Source organism: Carcharodon carcharias, chromosome 4, assembly GCF_017639515.1.
Source record: "Carcharodon carcharias isolate sCarCar2 chromosome 4, sCarCar2.pri, whole genome shotgun sequence".
NCBI classification, from domain to species: Eukaryota; Metazoa; Chordata; class Chondrichthyes; order Lamniformes; family Lamnidae; genus Carcharodon; species Carcharodon carcharias.
The window spans coordinates 120756439-120775733 of record NC_054470.1 but is presented as its reverse complement, the minus strand read 5'-3'; the positions used below and the strand labels follow the sequence as shown (position 1 = coordinate 120775733).

At 52.5% G+C, this 19295-nt stretch overlaps 1 protein-coding gene across 6 annotated transcripts in view; it reads left to right on the top strand.

Moving 5' to 3' along the window:
• bnc2 (basonuclin 2) overlaps positions 1-19295 on the top strand; it is a 592281-nt gene that overhangs the window by 355673 nt on the left and 217313 nt on the right. For 5 of the 6 annotated variants that reach the window (XM_041186053.1, XM_041186055.1, XM_041186051.1 and 2 more), the window contains one exon: positions 2949-3184. The exons of the other annotated variant lie outside the window; for it this stretch is intronic. In XM_041186053.1, coding sequence (XP_041041987.1) covers positions 2949-3184 — 236 coding nt within the window. The remainder of the gene's footprint in view (positions 1-2948; positions 3185-19295) is intronic. 6 annotated transcript variants of the gene reach the window in all.

Sequence of the window (19295 nt, the reverse complement as noted above, 5' to 3'; positions counted from 1 at the left end):
TCACACTAGCAGAGAGGCTCTTCTAGTGAGCGATTGAAGTTTGAATATGAGAGCAATGATTCAAGGCAGCACTTAAATCCAACACTGAAACCAGCCATTTGGCTTGACTGGTCTGTGCTCGTGTTTGTGCTCCTTCCCAGCCTCTTCCCACTCTAATTCACCTCATTCCATTATATCCTTCTATTCCTTTTTCCCTCATATTTATCTACCTTCCCCATAAATGTATCTATAATATTCACGTCAACCGCTCCCCGTAATAATGAGTTCCACATTCTCACCGCTCACTGGGTAAAGAGTTTCCTGAATTCCTTATTTGATTTATTAGTGACTATCTTATATTTATAGTCTCTAATTGCGGACTCCACACAAGTGGAAACATCTTTTCCTATCGAACCCTTTCATAATCTGAAAGACCTCTATCAGGTCACCCCCTCGATCAGGTCACCCCCTCTATCAGCTCTTTTTTTATAGAGAAGGGAGCCCCAGTCTGTGCTGATAGTTATAAGCTCGCAGTTCTGTTATCGTTCACGCAAATCTTTTTTGCACCGTTTCTGGTATCTATATATCCTTTATGTTGTACTGCAATATATATGTACATGGTTTCTGTATAAACAGGATATCAAATTCAATAAACGTTTCATTAACAGTGCTGTAATAATCATCAGCTTAATGAAATTGTGGTAGTTAATTACCACCGATTCATTTTATTCACAAGAAAGGAAGACTTGCATTTTTCTAGTGTCTTTCACAACCTTAGCAGTTTGCAATTGATGAAGTAATAATTTTGAAGTATGGTCTCTGTTGGTGTGTAGGAAACACAGCAGCCAATTTACACACAGCAAGCTTCTACAAAAAGCAATGTGATAGTGACCAGATAATCTGCTTTTGTGATGTTAGTTGAGGGGGTATCACAGAATCACAAACAAAATCACAGAATTGTTACAGTTCAGATGGAGACCATTTGGCCCATCTTAGAAAATATTGGCCAGGACTCTGGGGAGATCTCCTGTGCTCTTCTTCAAAATAGTGCTATGGGATCTTTAACATCCACTTAAGAGAGCAGTGTGCTCTGAAAGGAATTTCCGAATTTGCTACTTAAACCTCTCCACCTCGCTACATCTCTCCTCTCCTAAAGACCATCTCGAAACCTCCCTGTTTCAGCTACCCCTAATGTCCTAATGTGGCTCAGTGTCAAATTTTGTCTGCAAAGGTTCCTGTGAAGCACTTTGGCATGTTTTATTATGTTAAAGGTGCTATAAAAGTGCAAGTTCTTGTTGTTATTGAGATGACTGAAAGAGCATATGACAGAGAGAGAGAGAGAGAGAATGTAGCAATTTCAAGAGATTGATTCAAATGCAAGTGGATTACAGCTCATGCTTACCCGAGAATATTGGCAGATAGGCCAGAATTTTCCAGTCCCTCACGCTGGTAGGATCTTCCACTCCTGCCATTTTGATCGGAGATTTCAGTGACTCACCAGCCCCGCTGCGGGGGAACCCACTGGTTTGGGGAGAGGCAGGAAAATTCCGGCCATAGAGTCATGGTCCTGAATTTCCCAGGGCTGCTGTGCACAGACAGGGAGGTGGGAAGACTGGCAAAGTGGCAGCGGCGGGAGTGGGGGCAGGGGGGCGGTGTCTACCACATGAGAGACCACATGGTGAACCCTGGTGGTCTCTCAGTGGGCTCGGGGTGGGGGTGGTGGTGCAGGGGGGTATGTTTTTTGGGCATTATTTGGTCTATTGAGGGCTCCTCCCCCATTGCAATGGCTGCCCCGTGGCATCGGCACCACCTGTCCTGAGTGTCCTCCCCACCCCCTTCACAGAGGCATGCCTGATGGCCCTGGCACCCCAAGAACCCTCATAAGCTTACCTTGAGGACACGTGCCATTGATGCATCCTCATCCTGCAGGTACAGCCCCAGAACTGGCCCCGGTAATCGTGGCACTGCCGCCTGTCCGATTGGGCTGACAAAAATTTAGCCCCAGTCCAGTTGTTGACCACTGAAGTGGAGTATCGCAATGTGTGTTGTCCACCGCCCACCCCACAAGCTTTCAGGCCTGGCAGTGGGAACGCTAGCCACCTCTGAATATTTTTAGCTATAGAGTCATTGCGGCACAGAAGGATGCCACCTGGCACATCAAGTCCATGCCAGCTCTCTGTAGAGCAACCCAATCAGTACCATCCCCCTGCTGTATTCCGGTGCGTGCGCTCTGTTTGCCTCGACCAGCCCCTGTGGTAGCAAGTTCCACATTCTCAGTGGTCTGTCCAGACTGAATGGGTAGCTGTAGAGTCAGTGGTAGGTGTGAAACAGCAGTTTAACTGCTAGGGTATGGCTTGATAATAGCAGAGCAAGAAGTAGGGAGTGAGGAAAATATATTAAAAATGTAGAAAGAGGTTGATTCACTTTGGCTGATATTTGTCAGTTGTGGTGCTAGGAATGGGCCTTCATTTCTTCTTGGAAAAAGGAATGGGTGAAGGAATTGACCCAATGTCACTGAAACAAATTCATTGTACACAGAATGACATTTATTTATTAAATTGAGCATAGGAACAGGAGGCCATTCAGCCTCATTGGGCCTGTTCCTCCATTCAATTAGATCATGGCTTATCCATAAATTTAATTCCATTTACCTGCCTCGGTTCTACATTTTTGTCAGTCCAATCAGGTTCTGTGAGCCTTAATTCCCCCTTATCCAACAAAAATATGTCAATCTCAGTTTTGAAATTTTCAATTGACCTCTAGCCTCAACAGTTTTTTGTGGGAGAGAGTTTCAAATTTCCACTCTCCTTTGTGCAGTGAAATTCTTCCTGGCCTGTTTCTCTAACCTTCTATATAATTCTACTTCGTTGCATTTTAAGAGAATCAGCACAGGCACATGGCACCTTTTGTGCTGTATAATGATTCTTTATTTCAAAACAAATATGTAATTTGCTGTTTCTTTTCCCCAGCATTGGACAAGCTCAGCACCCAACACCTCTACCATCCAACTCAGGTGGAGATCGTCCAATCCAATGTGGTGTTTGACATCAGCAGCCTGATGTTGTACGGGACACAGGCGGTTCCTGTGCGCCTCAAAATCCTTCTCGACCGCCTCTTTAGTGTGCTGAAACAGGAGGAGGTGCTTCAGATCCTGCATGGCCTGGGCTGGACTCTCCGAGACTATGTCCGCGGATACATCCTTCAGGTAGGAACTAGCATGAAGTGTGGAAAAGAAGGTCACTCCGAGCACCTCTTAGCCTGGTGAGGATGGCCACCCTTCTTCTGACACCTGGTTACCAGCCTCAGTTCTGTAGTAGTATTATAGACTGAGAAGTGTCCCTTCAAAGCAAAGATGTAAGCTCACATCTTAGTGCTCACAGCTCATTCTGTCACAGCCAACAACTGGGGGTAATTGCCTTGAGGATTGAAGAGAAGTATCTTTAATAATATGCATAACTTATTTGCCATATTGCAGCTAATTTGTGGCTGCTTTTCATGCTGCTGCTTGGTGCGAATGTCTCAAGAGTTGCTATTAGCTGGGCTGGGATCCACATATCCTGAATCCCAACCAGGAATGGGCTTTCAGTCCCTTGCAAAACAATCAACATAAACAAGGAGTGAGGTCAGGAGAGCCTCATCATGTTGAGGGTCTTTAATGGTGCCCAGCATACAATCAAAGCAGACATGCCTGGGGATCCCAACCAACTGAGGGGATCAGGTGGAGAGCATCTGTGTTCTAGGCAGGGATCAAGTTTGGAACTCCAAAGACACAGACAAAATTTTTAAAATGGAAGTATCTTTTCTTGGGCAGTCCCTTTATCAAGGCATCTGTTGGGGAGGGGGTTAACGTTCTCTTTTGGGAGGATTTTGATTTACTCCCCAACTGCTCTGTCTCCACTGAACTTTCCAGCTCAAACAGTGGTGTGGGCCTGGGACCTGTCTCTGTTAGCCAATGCCAGGTTAATGAAAGGATCCAGCAATCTTTTGGCAGGGCCTGATATATGACATTCTCTAGATTTTTGAGGCCATAATTTCTAAATTCATGGCAGGTTTCTGTATTTCTAGAAACTCACTGACACATTGCCCTGGCCCAATGGAAAATTGAACAAATCTTGTCCGAAGATTTAATACAGTTAGTGGAAACTCAAGTCTTTTTTGAAAGGTTTTCAGGAGAATTAGATGACAGTGATTAGAAATGACTTTCACTCCTATTATATTCTATGTAGCCATTCATTGGTGATTTATGGCTCATCAAGTACGTTTTAGTTTGCTGAATCTGCATTGGTTGTGGGTGAATCTTGATGGTGAATAATAAAACTCGGGATATTACCTGATGCTGTGTCCAGTCAAACTCATTTTCAGTTCTGTGTGTTTCTGTATTTCTCCAATAACCAACACTCTGCATGAATTTTCTTTCTACAACATTGTCTTCCTGCTTCCTGTTTTGTGTTTCTTTATTATTGGTTTTAAACAATAACGTGAATTTACCTGCTGAGTCACATCGTTGAATGGAAGCCAGAATCGAATTGGAAAGTGTGATAGTGTGTGTGGAGTGAACTACAGCAGATCGCTGCCAAAGTCACAGCATTGTCAGGAACATCACGTCTTTTTTTGATGTCTGCATGGAAACACATGGGGCAGCAAGGAGCTTCCAAGATGGTGGAAGAAATACAAGTCCACAGGAAACTATTGCAATCACGATGAGTTTTAAAATGGCAGCTTTCATATGTCAATTTTCATTTTGAGAACGTATTTCAGAAAACTTTCCAATTCATGACAGTCAGCTTGATAGATTGACATTTTAACTTCCCTTGATTTGACCATCTTGGAAGCATGCTAAGCTGCATCTTGCTCTTTCCATGGGACTTCATGGACCTAATCTCAAGTGGCCAGATTACTCTGGGTTCTGTATATTAAGAGTTAATTTCATACTATAACAGTTCTTGCTTCATATCCTTGGTGTAAGTGTAACCTGAAAGCTGGTTTAACCTCACACTGCAACAAAGCATTGAGGTTCAGCTCTGAGGTAGACTTACCTCTGAGTCAGTTCAGGCCTTCACACCCAAATTACACTTACTGGTCCGAATATATTTTAGTGTCACACCATTGTTATGCATGTCTGTTTTGACCAGGGGTCAATAGGCTTGTGATTATGTGTCAGGATATCAGAGATCTGATGAACAATAGTATCACTCTCTGTGTTATGATTCCCTGGAGACTGATAATTTTTAAAAATGATATTTGAATTTTTATAGGAAACAGTCCATTGCTACTCCCAGCTTCAGTGGGTTCATGTCTCCCCGTTTTGCCAAGTTGTAACCTCGAATGACTGTCAAAAGGCACCTCTCTCAGTTTTCAGAGGATTTGCAAACCGACTAGCAGCATGACGCCCACTCCGATGATTTCTCCTCCCAGTCTCACCAGAACAAAACTTCCAGAGTCTTAAGATTGCCATGGGATGCGTCTCTTCAACTAGAGACCATCTTCCCTCCCGGTTTCAGCCTGGTAGCTTGTAGAGGGGTCACAGCCTTTTTCTCTCTGCTGACCACACCAGCTGCAGTCTTTTGGTTCTGACAGACCTCTCTCTCTCTCTCTCTCTCTCTCTCTCTTTTTGCCCAAAGACTCAGAGACTGAAGGTTTGTCCACAGTCAACCCAGCTGCTCCTGCCTATCCTCACCCCACCTGTACCCGTGCAGTCCTCACCCCCACCTGTACCCGTGCAATCCTCACCCCCACCTGTACCCGTGCAATCCTCACTCCATGGTACCTGTACAATTCCTCACTTCATCTGAATCTGGATTCGATCAAGTGGCAAAAGTAAGGAATGTTTTACTAAAGGCAGCAAAACTCAGATATTACCATGGATGCCTATATGGATGTTTTCACCCAACCTTAATCAGAAAGCCAAGGTGGAGTGGACATTTAGCACCTTGCTCCCAGGATGTCTCAGCTCCTTTGTGCCCATTGGTAACCTAGCCACTCAGGCTTGTTGTTAGGCAGGATTCAAAGCAGATCACATGACCCTCTTCACTCCTTCATTTTACCTTGAATTAAAGGGACAGCCCAAAACATAATCATCTCATAAAACCTCTCATTCATCATGTTCTGTCTCAGAGCCTGATTGAGTGAAATAGTGAATCAAACAGGAGAAATGTGGAGAGCCATGTGAAAATTAAGATATCTTATTTGTGATTTAAAAAAAAAATCCATGTCTCCAATATCATAAAGGAATTATATTTTGCAGTTGGCTATAGTATCAGTGGGTCCTGTACGCGCTTTATCACTGCCTCGTGAACTAAATGTACCTTGTGGATGATTATCCTCTGGTTTTAAATTCTTTCCATCTGATTGTGTTTAAAAATCACTACTTCATTGAAAAAGACAGAATCTGTTAGGAACGATTTGTTAGTTCTATTAAGATATTGAGATTGACATGCGTGAGGCAATATTCGATATTATTATGGTGGTTGACAGGACCCTCAACCGTGTCCGGCCCATCTCCCGCGCATCCGCTCTCACACCTTCCTCTCCCTCCCAGAACCATGATAGGGTCCCCCTTGTCCTCACTTATCACCCCACCAGCCTCCGCGTTCAAAGGATCATCCTCCGCCAATTCTGCCAACTCCAGCATGATGCCACCACCAAACACATCTTCCCTTCACCAGCCCCCCCACCCACTGGCGGCATTCCACAGGGATCGTTCCCTCTGGGACACCCTGGTCCACTCCTCCATCACCCCTTACACCTCAACCCCCTCCCACGGCACCTTCCCATGCAACCGCAGAAGTTGCAACACCTGCCCCTTTACTTCCCCCCTCCTCACAGTCCAAGGGCCCAAACACTCCTTTCATGTGAAGCAGCATTTCACTTGCACTTCTCTCAACTTAGTCTACTGCATTCGCTGCTCCCAATGCGGTTTCCTCTACATTGGAGAGACCAAACGCAGACTGGGTGACCGCTTTGCAGAACACCTGCGGTCTGTCCGCAAGCATGACCCAGACCTCCCTGTCGCTTGCCATTTCAACACTCCACCCTGCCCTCATGCCCACATGTCCGTCCTTGGCCTGCTGCAGTGTTCCAGTGAAGCTCAACACAAACTGGAGGAACAGCACCTCATCTTCCGTTTAGGCACTTTACAGCCATCTGGACTGAATATTGAATTAAACAACTTTAGATCATGAACTCTCTCCTCCATCACCACCCCCTTTCCGATCCCCCTTTTTTCCAATAATTTATATAGATTTTTCTTTTCCCACCTATTTCCATTATTTTTAAGTGTATTTCCATCCATTTTTTTATCTCTACCTTTTAGCCTATTTCGATCCCTACCCCCCACCCACTCCCACTAGGGCTATCTGTACCTTGCTCGTCCTGCTTTCTACCCTTAATGTCACCATTAGCACATTCCTTAGGTAATATCACCACCGTCAACACCTCTTTGTCCTTTTGTCTATGACATCTTTTGGTTATCTCCACCTATCACTGGCCCTCTATCCAGCTCTACTTGTCCCACCCCCCCCCCTTAAACCAGCTTATATTTCACCCCTTTTCTATTTTTCCTTAGTTCTGTTGAAAAGTCATAAGGACTCAAAACATTAACTGTGTTCCTCTGTGCAGATGCTGCCAGACCTGCTGAGTTTTTCCAGGTATTTTTATTTTTGATTTTGTTTTGGATTTCCTGCATCTGCAGTTTTTTGCTTTCATCTTTGATGTTATTATGTTGGATTCCTGATTAAGGTTGGCAGAAAATTGTCACAATGTAGGCATCCATGGTAATATTTGGGTTTTGTTGCCTTCATTAAAACATTCCTTACTTTTACCACTCGATCGAATCCAGGTTCAGGTGAGGTGAGGAATTGTACAGGTACAGATGGATTGACGTTTGACCAGGTAAAGGTGGAGTGAAATTGTATGGGTAAAGGTGGAGTGAGGATTGTATGGGTGCAGGTGGAGTGAAGATTGTGTGGGTACACGTGGAGTGAGGATTGTACGGGTACAGGTGGAACGAGGATTGTACGGGTACAGGTGGAACGAGGATTGTACGGGTACAGGTGGAACGAGAATTGTACGGGTGCAGGCAGAGTGAGGCTCGTACGGGTGCAGGCGGAGGGAGGATTGTGTGGGTGTAGGCGGAGGGAGGATTGTGTGGGTGCAGGCGGAGTGAGGATTGTGTGGGTGCAGGCGGAGTGAGGATTGTGTGGGTGCAGGCGGAGTGAGGATTGTGTGGGTGCAGGCGGAGGGAGGATTGTGTGGGTGCAGGCGGAGGGAGGATTGTGTGGGTGCAGGCGGAGGGAGGATTGTGTGGGTGCAGGCGGAGTGAGGATTGTGCGGGTGCAGGCGGAGGGAGGATTGTGCAGTTGCAGGCAGAGTGAGGATTGTGCAGTTGCAGGCAGAGTGAGGATTGTGCAGTTGCAGGCAGAGTGAGGATTGTGCAGTTGCAGGCAGAGTGAGGATTGTGCAGTTGCAGGCAGAGTGAGGATTGTGCGGGTGCAGGCAGAGTGAGGATTGTGCGGGTGCAGGCGGAGGGAGGATTGTGCGGGTGCAGGCGGAGGGAGGATTGTGCGGGTGCAGGCGGAGTGAGGATTGTGTGGGTGCAGGCGGAGTGAGGATTGTGTGGGTGCAGGCGGAGTGAGGATTGTGTGGGTGCAGGCGGAGTGAGGATTGTGTGGGTGCAGGCGGAGGGAAGATTGTGTGGGTGCAGGCGGAGGGAAGATTGTGTGGGTGCAGGCGGAGTGAGGATTGTGTGGGTGCAGGCGGAGTGAGGATTGTGTGGGTGCAGGCGGAGTGAGGATTGTGTGGGTGCAGGCGGAGTGAGGATTGTGTGGGTGCAGGCGGAGTGAGGATTGTGTGGGTGCAGGCGGAGTGAGGATTGTGTGGGTGCAGGCGGAGTGAGGATTGTGTGGGTGCAGGCGGAGTGAGGATTGTGTGGGTGCAGGCGGAGTGAGGATTGTGTGGGTGCAGGCGGAGTGAGGATTGTGTGGGTGCAGGCGGAGTGAGGATTGTGTGGGTGCAGGCGGAGTGAGGATTGTGTGGGTGCAGGCGGAGTGAGGATTGTGTGGGTGCAGGCGGAGTGAGGATTGTGTGGGTGCAGGCGGAGTGAGGATTGTGTGGGTGCAGGCGGAGTGAGGATTGTGTGGGTGCAGGCGGAGTGAGGATTGTGTGGGTGCAGGCGGAGTGAGGATTGTGTGGGTGCAGGCGGAGTGAGGATTGTGTGGGTGCAGGCGGAGTGAGGATTGTGTGGGTGCAGGCGGAGTGAGGATTGTGTGGGTGCAGGCGGAGTGAGGATTGTGTGGGTGCAGGCGGAGTGAGGATTGTGTGGGTGCAGGCGGAGTGAGGATTGTGTGGGTGCAGGCGGAGTGAGGATTGTGTGGGTGCAGGCGGAGTGAGGATTGTGTGGGTGCAGGCGGAGTGAGGATTGTGTGGGTGCAGGCGGAGTGAGGATTGTGTGGGTGCAGGCGGAGTGAGGATTGTGTGGGTGCAGGCGGAGGGAGGATTGTGTGGGTGCAGGCGGAGGGAGGATTGTGTGGGTGCAGGCGGAGGGAGGATTGTGTGGGTGCAGGCGGAGGGAGGATTGTGTGGGTGCAGGCGGAGGGAGGATTGTGTGGGTGCAGGCGGAGGGAGGATTGTGTGGGTGCAGGCGGAGGGAGGATTGTGTGGGTGCAGGCGGAGGGAGGATTGTGTGGGTGCAGGCGGAGGGAGGATTGTGTGGGTGCAGGCGGAGGGAGGATTGTGTGGGTGCAGGCGGAGGGAGGATTGTGTGGGTGCAGGCGGAGGGAGGATTGTGTGGGTGCAGGCGGAGGGAGGATTGTGTGGGTGCAGGCGGAGGGAGGATTGTGTGGGTGCAGGCGGAGGGAGGATTGTGTGGGTGCAGGCGGAGGGAGGATTGTGTGGGTGCAGGCGGAGGGAGGATTGTGTGGGTGCAGGCGGAGGGAGGATTGTGTGGGTGCAGGCGGAGGGAGGATTGTGTGGGTGCAGGCGGAGGGAGGATTGTGTGGGTGCAGGCGGAGGGAGGATTGTGTGGGTGCAGGCGGAGGGAGGATTGTGTGGGTGCAGGCGGAGGGAGGATTGTGTGGGTGCAGGCGGAGGGAGGATTGTGTGGGTGCAGGCGGAGGGAGGATTGTGTGGGTGCAGGCGGAGGGAGGATTGTGTGGGTGCAGGCGGAGGGAGGATTGTGTGGGTGCAGGCGGAGGGAGGATTGTGTGGGTGCAGGCGGAGGGAGGATTGTGTGGGTGCAGGCGGAGGGAGGATTGTGTGGGTGCAGGCGGAGGGAGGATTGTGTGGGTGCAGGCGGAGGGAGGATTGTGTGGGTGCAGGCGGAGGGAGGATTGTGTGGGTGCAGGCGGAGGGAGGATTGTGTGGGTGCAGGCGGAGGGAGGATTGTGTGGGTGCAGGCGGAGGGAGGATTGTGTGGGTGCAGGCGGAGGGAGGATTGTGTGGGTGCAGGCGGAGGGAGGATTGTGTGGGTGCAGGCGGAGGGAGGATTGTGTGGGTGCAGGCGGAGGGAGGATTGTGTGGGTGCAGGCGGAGGGAGGATTGTGTGGGTGCAGGCGGAGGGAGGATTGTGTGGGTGCAGGCGGAGGGAGGATTGTGTGGGTGCAGGCGGAGGGCGGATTGTGTGGGTGCAGGCGGAGGGAGGATTGTGTGGGTGCAGGCGGAGGGAGGATTGTGTGGGTGCAGGCGGAGGGAGGATTGTGTGGGTGCAGGCGGAGGGAGGATTGTGTGGGTGCAGGCGGAGGGAGGATTGTGTGGGTGCAGGCGGAGGGAGGATTGTGTGGGTGCAGGCGGAGGGAGGATTGTGTGGGTGCAGGCGGAGGGAGGATTGTGTGGGTGCAGGCGGAGGGAGGAGTGTGTGGGTGCAGGCGGAGGGAGGAGTGTGTGGGTGCAGGCGGAGGGAGGAGTGTGTGGGTGCAGGCGGAGGGAGGAGTGTGTGGGTGCAGGCGGAGGGAGGAGTGTGTGGGTGCAGGCGGAGGGAGGATTGTGTGGGTGCAGGCGGAGGGAGGATTGTGTGGGTGCAGGCGGAGGGAGGATTGTGTGGGTGCAGGCGGAGGGAGGATTGTGTGGGTGCAGGCGGAGGGAGGATTGTGTGGGTGCAGGCGGAGGGAGGATTGTGTGGGTGCAGGCGGAGGGAGGATTGTGTGGGTGCAGGCGGAGGGAGGATTGTGTGGGTGCAGGCGGAGGGAGGATTGTGTGGGTGCAGGCGGAGGGAGGATTGTGTGGGTGCAGGCGGAGGGAGGATTGTGGGGGTGCAGGCGGAGGGAGGATTGTGGGGGTGCAGGCGGAGGGAGGATTGTGGGGGTGCAGGCGGAGGGAGGATTGTGGGGGTGCAGGCGGAGGGAGGATTGTGGGGGTGCAGGCGGAGGGAGGATTGTGGGGGTGCAGGCGGAGGGAGGATTGTGGGGGTGCAGGCGGAGGGAGGATTGTGGGGGTGCAGGCGGAGGGAGGATTGTGGGGGTGCAGGCGGAGGGAGGATTGTGGGGGTGCAGGCGGAGGGAGGATTGTGGGGGTGCAGGCGGAGGGAGGATTGTGGGGGTGCAGGCGGAGGGAGGATTGTGGGGGTGCAGGCGGAGGGAGGATTGTGGGGGTGCAGGCGGAGGGAGGATTGTGGGGGTGCAGGCGGAGGGAGGATTGTGGGGGTGCAGGCGGAGGGAGGATTGTGGGGGTGCAGGCGGAGGGAGGATTGTGGGGGTGCAGGCGGAGGGAGGATTGTGGGGGTGCAGGCGGAGGGAGGATTGTGGGGGTGCAGGCGGAGGGAGGATTGTGGGGGTGCAGGCGGAGGGAGGATTGTGGGGGTGCAGGCGGAGGGAGGATTGTGGGGGTGCAGGCGGAGGGAGGATTGTGGGGGTGCAGGCGGAGGGAGGATTGTGGGGGTGCAGGCGGAGGGAGGATTGTGGGGGTGCAGGCGGAGGGAGGATTGTGTGGGTGCAGGCGGAGGGAGGATTGTGTGGGTGCAGGCGGAGGGAGGATTGTGTGGGTGCAGGCGGAGGGAGGATTGTGTGGGTGCAGGCGGAGGGAGGATTGTGTGGGTGCAGGCGGAGGGAGGATTGTGTGGGTGCAGGCGGAGGGAGGATTGTGTGGGTGCAGGCGGAGGGAGGATTGTGTGGGTGCAGGCGGAGGGAGGATTGTGTGGGTGCAGGCGGAGGGAGGATTGTGTGGGTGCAGGCGGAGGGAGGATTGTGTGGGTGCAGGCGGAGGGAGGATTGTGTGGGTGCAGGCGGAGGGAGGATTGTGTGGGTGCAGGCGGAGGGAGGATTGTGTGGGTGCAGGCGGAGGGAGGATTGTGTGGGTGCAGGCGGAGGGAGGATTGTGTGGGTGCAGGCGGAGGGAGGATTGTGTGGGTGCAGGCGGAGGGAGGATTGTGTGGGTGCAGGCGGAGGGAGGATTGTGTGGGTGCAGGCGGAGGGAGGATTGTGTGGGTGCAGGCGGAGGGAGGATTGTGTGGGTGCAGGCGGAGGGAGGATTGTGTGGGTGCAGGCGGAGGGAGGATTGTGTGGGTGCAGGCGGAGGGAGGATTGTGTGGGTGCAGGCGGAGGGAGGATTGTGTGGGTGCAGGCGGAGGGAGGATCGTGTGGGTGCAGGCGGAGTGAGGAAGCCATGAGAGTAGATTTCCACTCACATCTGCTCTCTTGTTAACATTAGTGATCAGAGGAGCCTCACCTTCCAGGTGAAAATCATTCAGTTTAACGGTGATGGAAATTCATGATCAATGTTAAATTTGAGTCTTTTTGTATACACTGTAGTTCAGTTGCTCCCATGGCACAGTTACCCGGTCATTTAAATAAATTACAGAATTTTGTTGCTACAAAGTTTGAAGGGAAAGTCATTGTACATTTTCTCACTTTTCAGGTGTTGATGAAATCATTTCGGATTAAGAACATCCATTTTCTCCCATTTCCTCCTTTACAGAGACATTTAAAATAAATGGGTTAAACCTCTACTTAAGTAATGGAGAGATGGATTTCAGATAAGCATATTAAACAAGCATACCAAGCCCTGGGGGATGGGGCATGCCTCATGTGAGAGCAGCCCCTATTCACTATCCACTGGTGTCAGAATCAGCTGTTCATTAATCATGCTATCAAACTTTTGGGTGTTAACTATTCACTTGTGTCTCACTCCTCATAGTCCATTATTGTCTATCTAACTCGCTTATGTCTGTGTGTCGTCTGCACCTTCCTGGCCAGAACATTCCCTATATGATATGGATAATCTTTGCTAGTTCCTGGAGCAGTGCAGCAGGGCCCGAGACAATGTAGAAGGACCCGGGGACAAAGTAGCAGAGCCAGGGACAATGTAGCAGAGCCAGGGACAATGTAGCAGGGCCCAGGGACAATGTAGCAGAGCCAGGGACAATGTAGCAGAGCCGGGGACGATATAGCAGGGCCCAGGGACAATGTAGCAGGACCGGGGACAATGTAGCAGGACCGGGGAAAATGTAGCAGGGACTGGGGACAATGTAGCAGAACCAGGGACAATGTAGCAGAGCCAGGGACAATGTAGCAGGGCCCAGGGACAATGTAGCAGAGCCAGGGACAATGTAGCAGAGCCAGGGACATTGTAGCAGAGCCCGGAACAATGTAGCAGGGCCCAGGGACAATGTAGCAGGGCCCAGGGACAATGTAGCAGAGCTGGGACATTGTAGCAGAGCCAGGAACAATGTAGCAGGGCCCAGGGACAACGTAGCAGAGCCAGGGACAATGTAGCAGAGCCGGGGACAATGTAGCAGGGCCTAGGGACAATGTAGCAGAGCCAGGGACGATGTAGCAGAGCCAGGGATGATGTAGCAGAGCCGGGGACAATATAGCAGGGCCCAGGGACAATGTAGCAGAGCCAGGGACGATGTAGCAGAGCCGGGGACAATGTAGCAGGACCGGGGACAATGTAGCAGGACCGGGGACAATGTAGCAGGGACCGGAGACAATGTAGCAGAGCCAGGGTCAATGTAGCAGGGCCCAGGGACAATGTAGCAGGGCCCAGGGACAATGTAGCAGAGCCGGGGACAATGTAGCAGAGCCGGGGACAATGTAGCAGAGCCGGGGACAATGTAGCAGGGACCCTGGACAATGTAGCAGAGCCCAGGGACAATGTAGCAGAGCTGGGACATTGTAGCAGAGCCAGGAACAATGTAGCAGGGCCCAGGGACAATGTAGCAGGGCCCAGGGACAATGTAGCAGGGCCGGGGACAATGTAGCAGGGCCGGGGACAATGTAGCAGGGCCCAGGGACAATGTAGCAGGACCCGGGGACAATGCAGCAGAGCTGGGACATTGTATCAGAGCCAGGAACAATGTAGCAGGACCCAGGGACAATGTAGCAGAGCCGGGGACAATGTAGCAGGACCCGGGGACAATGTAGCAGGACCCGGGGACAATTTAGCAGAACCCTGGGACAATATAGCAGGTCCCGGGGACAATGTAGCAGAGCCGGGGACAATGTAGCAGAGCCGGGGACAATGTAACAGGGCCGGGAACAATGTAGTAGGGCCCAGGGACAATGTAGCAGAGCCAGGGGCAATGTAGCAGAGCCAGGAACAATGTAGCAGGGCCCAGGGACAATGTAGCAGGGCCCAGGGACAATGTAGCAGAGCCAGGAACAATGTAGCAGGGCCCAGGGACAATGTAGCAGGGCCCAGGGACAATGTAGCAGGGCCCAGGGACAATGTAGCAGGGCTGGGGACAATGTAGCAGGGCCCAGGGACAATGTAGCAGTGCCGGGGACAATGTAGCAGGGCCCAGGGACAATGTAGCAGGGCCCAGGGACAATGTAGCTGGGCTGGGGACAATGTAGCAGGGCCCAGGGACAATGTAGCAGGGCCGGGGACAATGTAGCAGGGCCCAGGGACAATGTAGCAGGGCCCAGGGACAATGTAGCAGGGCCCAGGGACAATGTAGCAGAGCTGGGACATTGTAGCAGAGCCAGGAACAATGTAGCAGGGCCCAGGGACAATGTAACAGAGCCGGGGACAATGTAGCAGAGCCGGGGACAATGTAGCAGGACCCGGGGACAATGTAGCAGGACCCGGGGACAATGTAGCAGAACCCTGGGACAATATAGCAGGTCCTGGGGACAATCTAGCAGAGCCGGGGACAATGTAGCAGAGCCAGGGACAATGTAGCAGAGCCGGGGACAATGTAACAGGGCCGGGAACAATGTAGCAGAGCCCAGGGACAATGTAGCAAGGCCGGGGACAATGTAGCAGGGCCGGGGACAATGTAGCAGGGCCCAGGGACAATGTAGCAGGACCCGGGGACAATGCAGCAGAGCTGGGACATTGTAGCAGAGCCAGGAACAATGTAGCAGGACCCAGGGACAATGTAGCAGAGCCGGGGACAATGTTGCAGAGCCGGGGACAATGTAGCAGGACCCGGGGACAATTTAGCAGAACCCTGGGACAATATAGCAGGTCCCGGGGACAATGTAGCAGAGCCGGGGACAATGTAGCAGAACCGGGGACAATGTAACAGGGCCGGGAACAATGTAGTAGGGCCCAGGGACAATGTAGCAGAGCCAGGGACAATGTAGCAGAACCGGGGACAATGTAACAGGGCCGGGAACAATGTAGCAGGGCCCAGGGACAATGTAGCAGGGCCCAGGGACAATGTAGCAGGGCTGGGGACAATGTAGCAGGGCCCAGGGACAATGTAGCAGGGCCCAGGGACAATGTAGCAGGGCCGGGGACAATGTAGCAGGGCCCAGGGACAATGTAGCAGGACCCAGGGACAATGTAGCAGAGCTGGGACATTGTAGCAGAGCCAGGAACAATGTAGCAGGGCCCAGGGACAATGTAACAGAGCCGGGGACAATGTAGCAGAGCCGGGGACAATGTAGCAGGACCCGGGACAATGTAGCAGGACCCGGGGACAATGTAGCAGGACCCGGGGACAATGCAGCAGAGCTGGGACATTGTAGCAGAGCCAGGAACAATGTAGCAGGACCCAGGGACAATGTAGCAGAGCCGGGGACAATGTAGCAGAGCCGGGGACAATGTAGCAGGACCCGGGGACAATTTAGCAGAACCCTGGGACAATATAGCAGGTCCCGGGGACAATGTAGCAGAGCCGGGGACAATGTAGCAGAACCGGGGACAATGTAACAGGGCCGGGAACAATGTAGTAGGGCCCAGGGACAATGTAGCAGAGCCAGGGACAATGTAGCAGAACCGGGGACAATGTAACAGGGCCGGGAACAATGTAGCAGGGCCCAGGGACAATGTAGCAGGGCCCAGGGACAATGTAGCAGGGCTGGGGACAATGTAGCAGGGCCCAGGGACAATGTAGCAGGGCCCAGGGACAATGTAGCAGGGCCGGGGACAATGTAGCAGGGCCCAGGGACAATGTAGCAGGACCCAGGGACAATGTAGCAGAGCTGGGACATTGTAGCAGAGCCAGGAACAATGTAGCAGGGCCCAGGGACAATGTAACAGAGCCGGGGACAATGTAGCAGAGCCGGGGACAATGTAGCAGGACCCGGGACAATGTAGCAGGACCCGGGGACAATGTAGCAGGACCCGGGGACAATGTAGCAGAACCCTGGGACAATATAGCAGGTCCCGGGGACAATCTAGCAGAGCCGGGGACAATGTAGCGGAGCCGGGCACAATGTAGCAGAGCCGGGGACAATGTAGCAGAGCTGGGGACAATGTAACAGGGCCGGGAACAATGTAGCAGGGCCCAGGGACAATGTAGCAGAGCCAGGGACAATGTAGCAGAGCCAGGGACAATGTAGCAGGGACCAGGGACAATGTAGCAGGGCCGGGGACAATGTAGCAGGGCCCAGGGACAACGTAGCAGGACCCGGGGACAACGTAGCAGAGCTGGGACATTGTAGCAGAGCCACGAACAATGTAGCAGGGCCCAGGGACAATGTAGCAGGACGGGGGACAATGTAGCAGGGACCTGGGACAATGTAGCAGGGCCCAGGGACAATGTAGCAGGGCCCAGGGACAATGTAGCAGAGCCAGGAACAATGTAGCAGGGCCCAGGGACAATGTAGCAGGACCCGGGGACAATGTAGCAGGACCCGGGGACAATGTAGCAGGACCCGGGGACAATGTAGCAGGGCCCGGGGACAATGTAGCAGGGCCCAGGGACAATGTAGCAGGGCCCGGGGACAATGTAGCAGAGCTGGGGTCCAGTGAAATGAATTTGGAGTCCCTTTCCTAAATCATGCTATTTGGTTCTGGGAGCTATTCTTTTATCCACCATAAAGTTCCCATGAGCAAAAAAAAAGCAAAGTTGATACCAGTGTCAGAAATGTTAGATCCATGCTGAGTAGCTTATTTTCAGCTGATTTTGTCATCTCTGGCTCAGTGGCAAGAGAAATAAAAAAGTAATGTCGCATATTTATGAAATATAGAGGTCCAGAAATAAACTCTGATCTTGGTATTAAAAAGCCAACACATCAGAAGCTAATGAATAGAGAATGTATCTTTCTTTAAATCTATAGTTTGTAATAAAAAGCAAATGCCCAGTGCACTGTTTCAATATCCCAGGCACAATTCGAGTGTCCTGTGCGCTGCAACGTTGCCCCCGGCTCTGCTACATTGTCCCCGGCCCATCTACGTTGTCCCTGGGCCCTGGTACATTGTCCCCGGTCCTGCTACATTGTCCCCGGTCCTGCTACATTGTCCCTAGGTCCTGCTACATTGTCCCCAGGCCCTGCTACATTGTCCCCGGCTCTGCTACAATGTCCTCGGATCCTGCTACATTGTCCCTAGGCCCTGCTACATTGTCCCTGGGCCCTGCTACATTGTCCCTGGGCCCTGCTACATTGTCCCCGAGCCATGCTACGTTGTCCCTGGCTCTGCTACATTGTCCCCGGATCCTGCTACAATGTCCCCGGGCCCTGCTACATTGTTCCAGGCCCTCCTACATTGTCCCCATCCTGCTATGTTAGCCCCAGGCCCTGCTATATTTCCCTGGGCCCTGTTGCAATGTTCTGGGCACAGCTATATTCTCAAGAATTGAAGATTCAGGGCGCTCACTTCATAATGAGGGAGTAGAATTAATCTGAAATCTGTATCATTGCAGATGATTTTGATTCTGGACCTATTCCAAAGTCTATTGTGAAGATAACTTTCTATGTTAAGTTGCACCTTTCTAGTCACTTATAAGAATGTGGTGATGATTGTTGCCGGCAGCACTAGGCCCAAGGCCACAAGTTCATAATAGCCCCTTATGTAAACATCATCCTCAATTATAGCAATTTAAGAGATCACTTTATCCCAGTGAACTTTCCTTTAATCAACTCAACCTTTCAGTGTATTAATTCTCAGTATTTATTTTAATTGTAGTGATCCTTTGCCTCAAGATAACCAATATCTGAGCTGCACTATGGAATACAATTTCCACATCTGGTAACCGGTGTCAGCATCAAAACTGCAGGTTAGGTCTTGAATTGTGGGATAAACTCTCTCCAGTCTACCTAAACCCCACACTCAAATTACATCTGCTTCCCACACCAGCCTCAAAGAACAGGGTCTCTCCTGTGTCCCGGGAAGGACGGTGTCTCTCCCGTGTCCTGGGAAGGACGGTGTCTCTCCCGTGTCCCGGGAAGGACATTGTCTCCCCCGTGTCCTGGGAAGGGCAGAGTCTCCCCCGTGTCCCGGGAAGGACGGTGTCTCCCCCGTGTCCCGGGAAGGACGGTGTCTCCCCCATGTCCCGGGAAGGGTAGAGTCTCTCCTGTGTCCCGGGAAGGACGGTGTCACCCCCGTGTCCCGGGAAGGACGGTGTCACCCCCGTGTCCCGGGAAGGACGGTGTCTCCCCCATGTCCCGCGGGGGACGGTGTCTCCCCCGTGTCCCGGGAAGGACGGTGTCTCCCCCGTGTCCCGGGAAGGACGGTGTCTCCCCCGTGTCCCGGGAAGGACGGTGTCTCCCCCGTGTCCCGGGAAGGACGGTGTCTCCCCTGTGTCCTGGGAAGGACAGTGTCTCTCCCGTGTCCCTGGAAGGGCAGAGTCTCTCCCGTGTCCCTGGTTGTTGGTTTTTTATTATACCATTGCGACTCGGAGTTTCTGCCCAATAGGATTTTGATTTTTACTTAGAAAAAGGTTCGGGCAGAGTGTGTAGTGATGGTGTATTCACTCTTGCTGAATTTAATCTTCTCTCTTTTTATATGTGCATCAAACCTAGTAATCATCTAAGGAGCACACAATGTGTTCTACTTTGTTTAAAGAGTTGCTTAAAGACTCTGCTAAGCATTTGCAAACCCACAGAATAACTAGACTATCTTGCTAATTTGGAGGAAAATACAGCTATCTTTTCATTCATTCATAAACCATCAACATGACCACATGCGTGTCTGTCACAATAGCTCAGTAAACA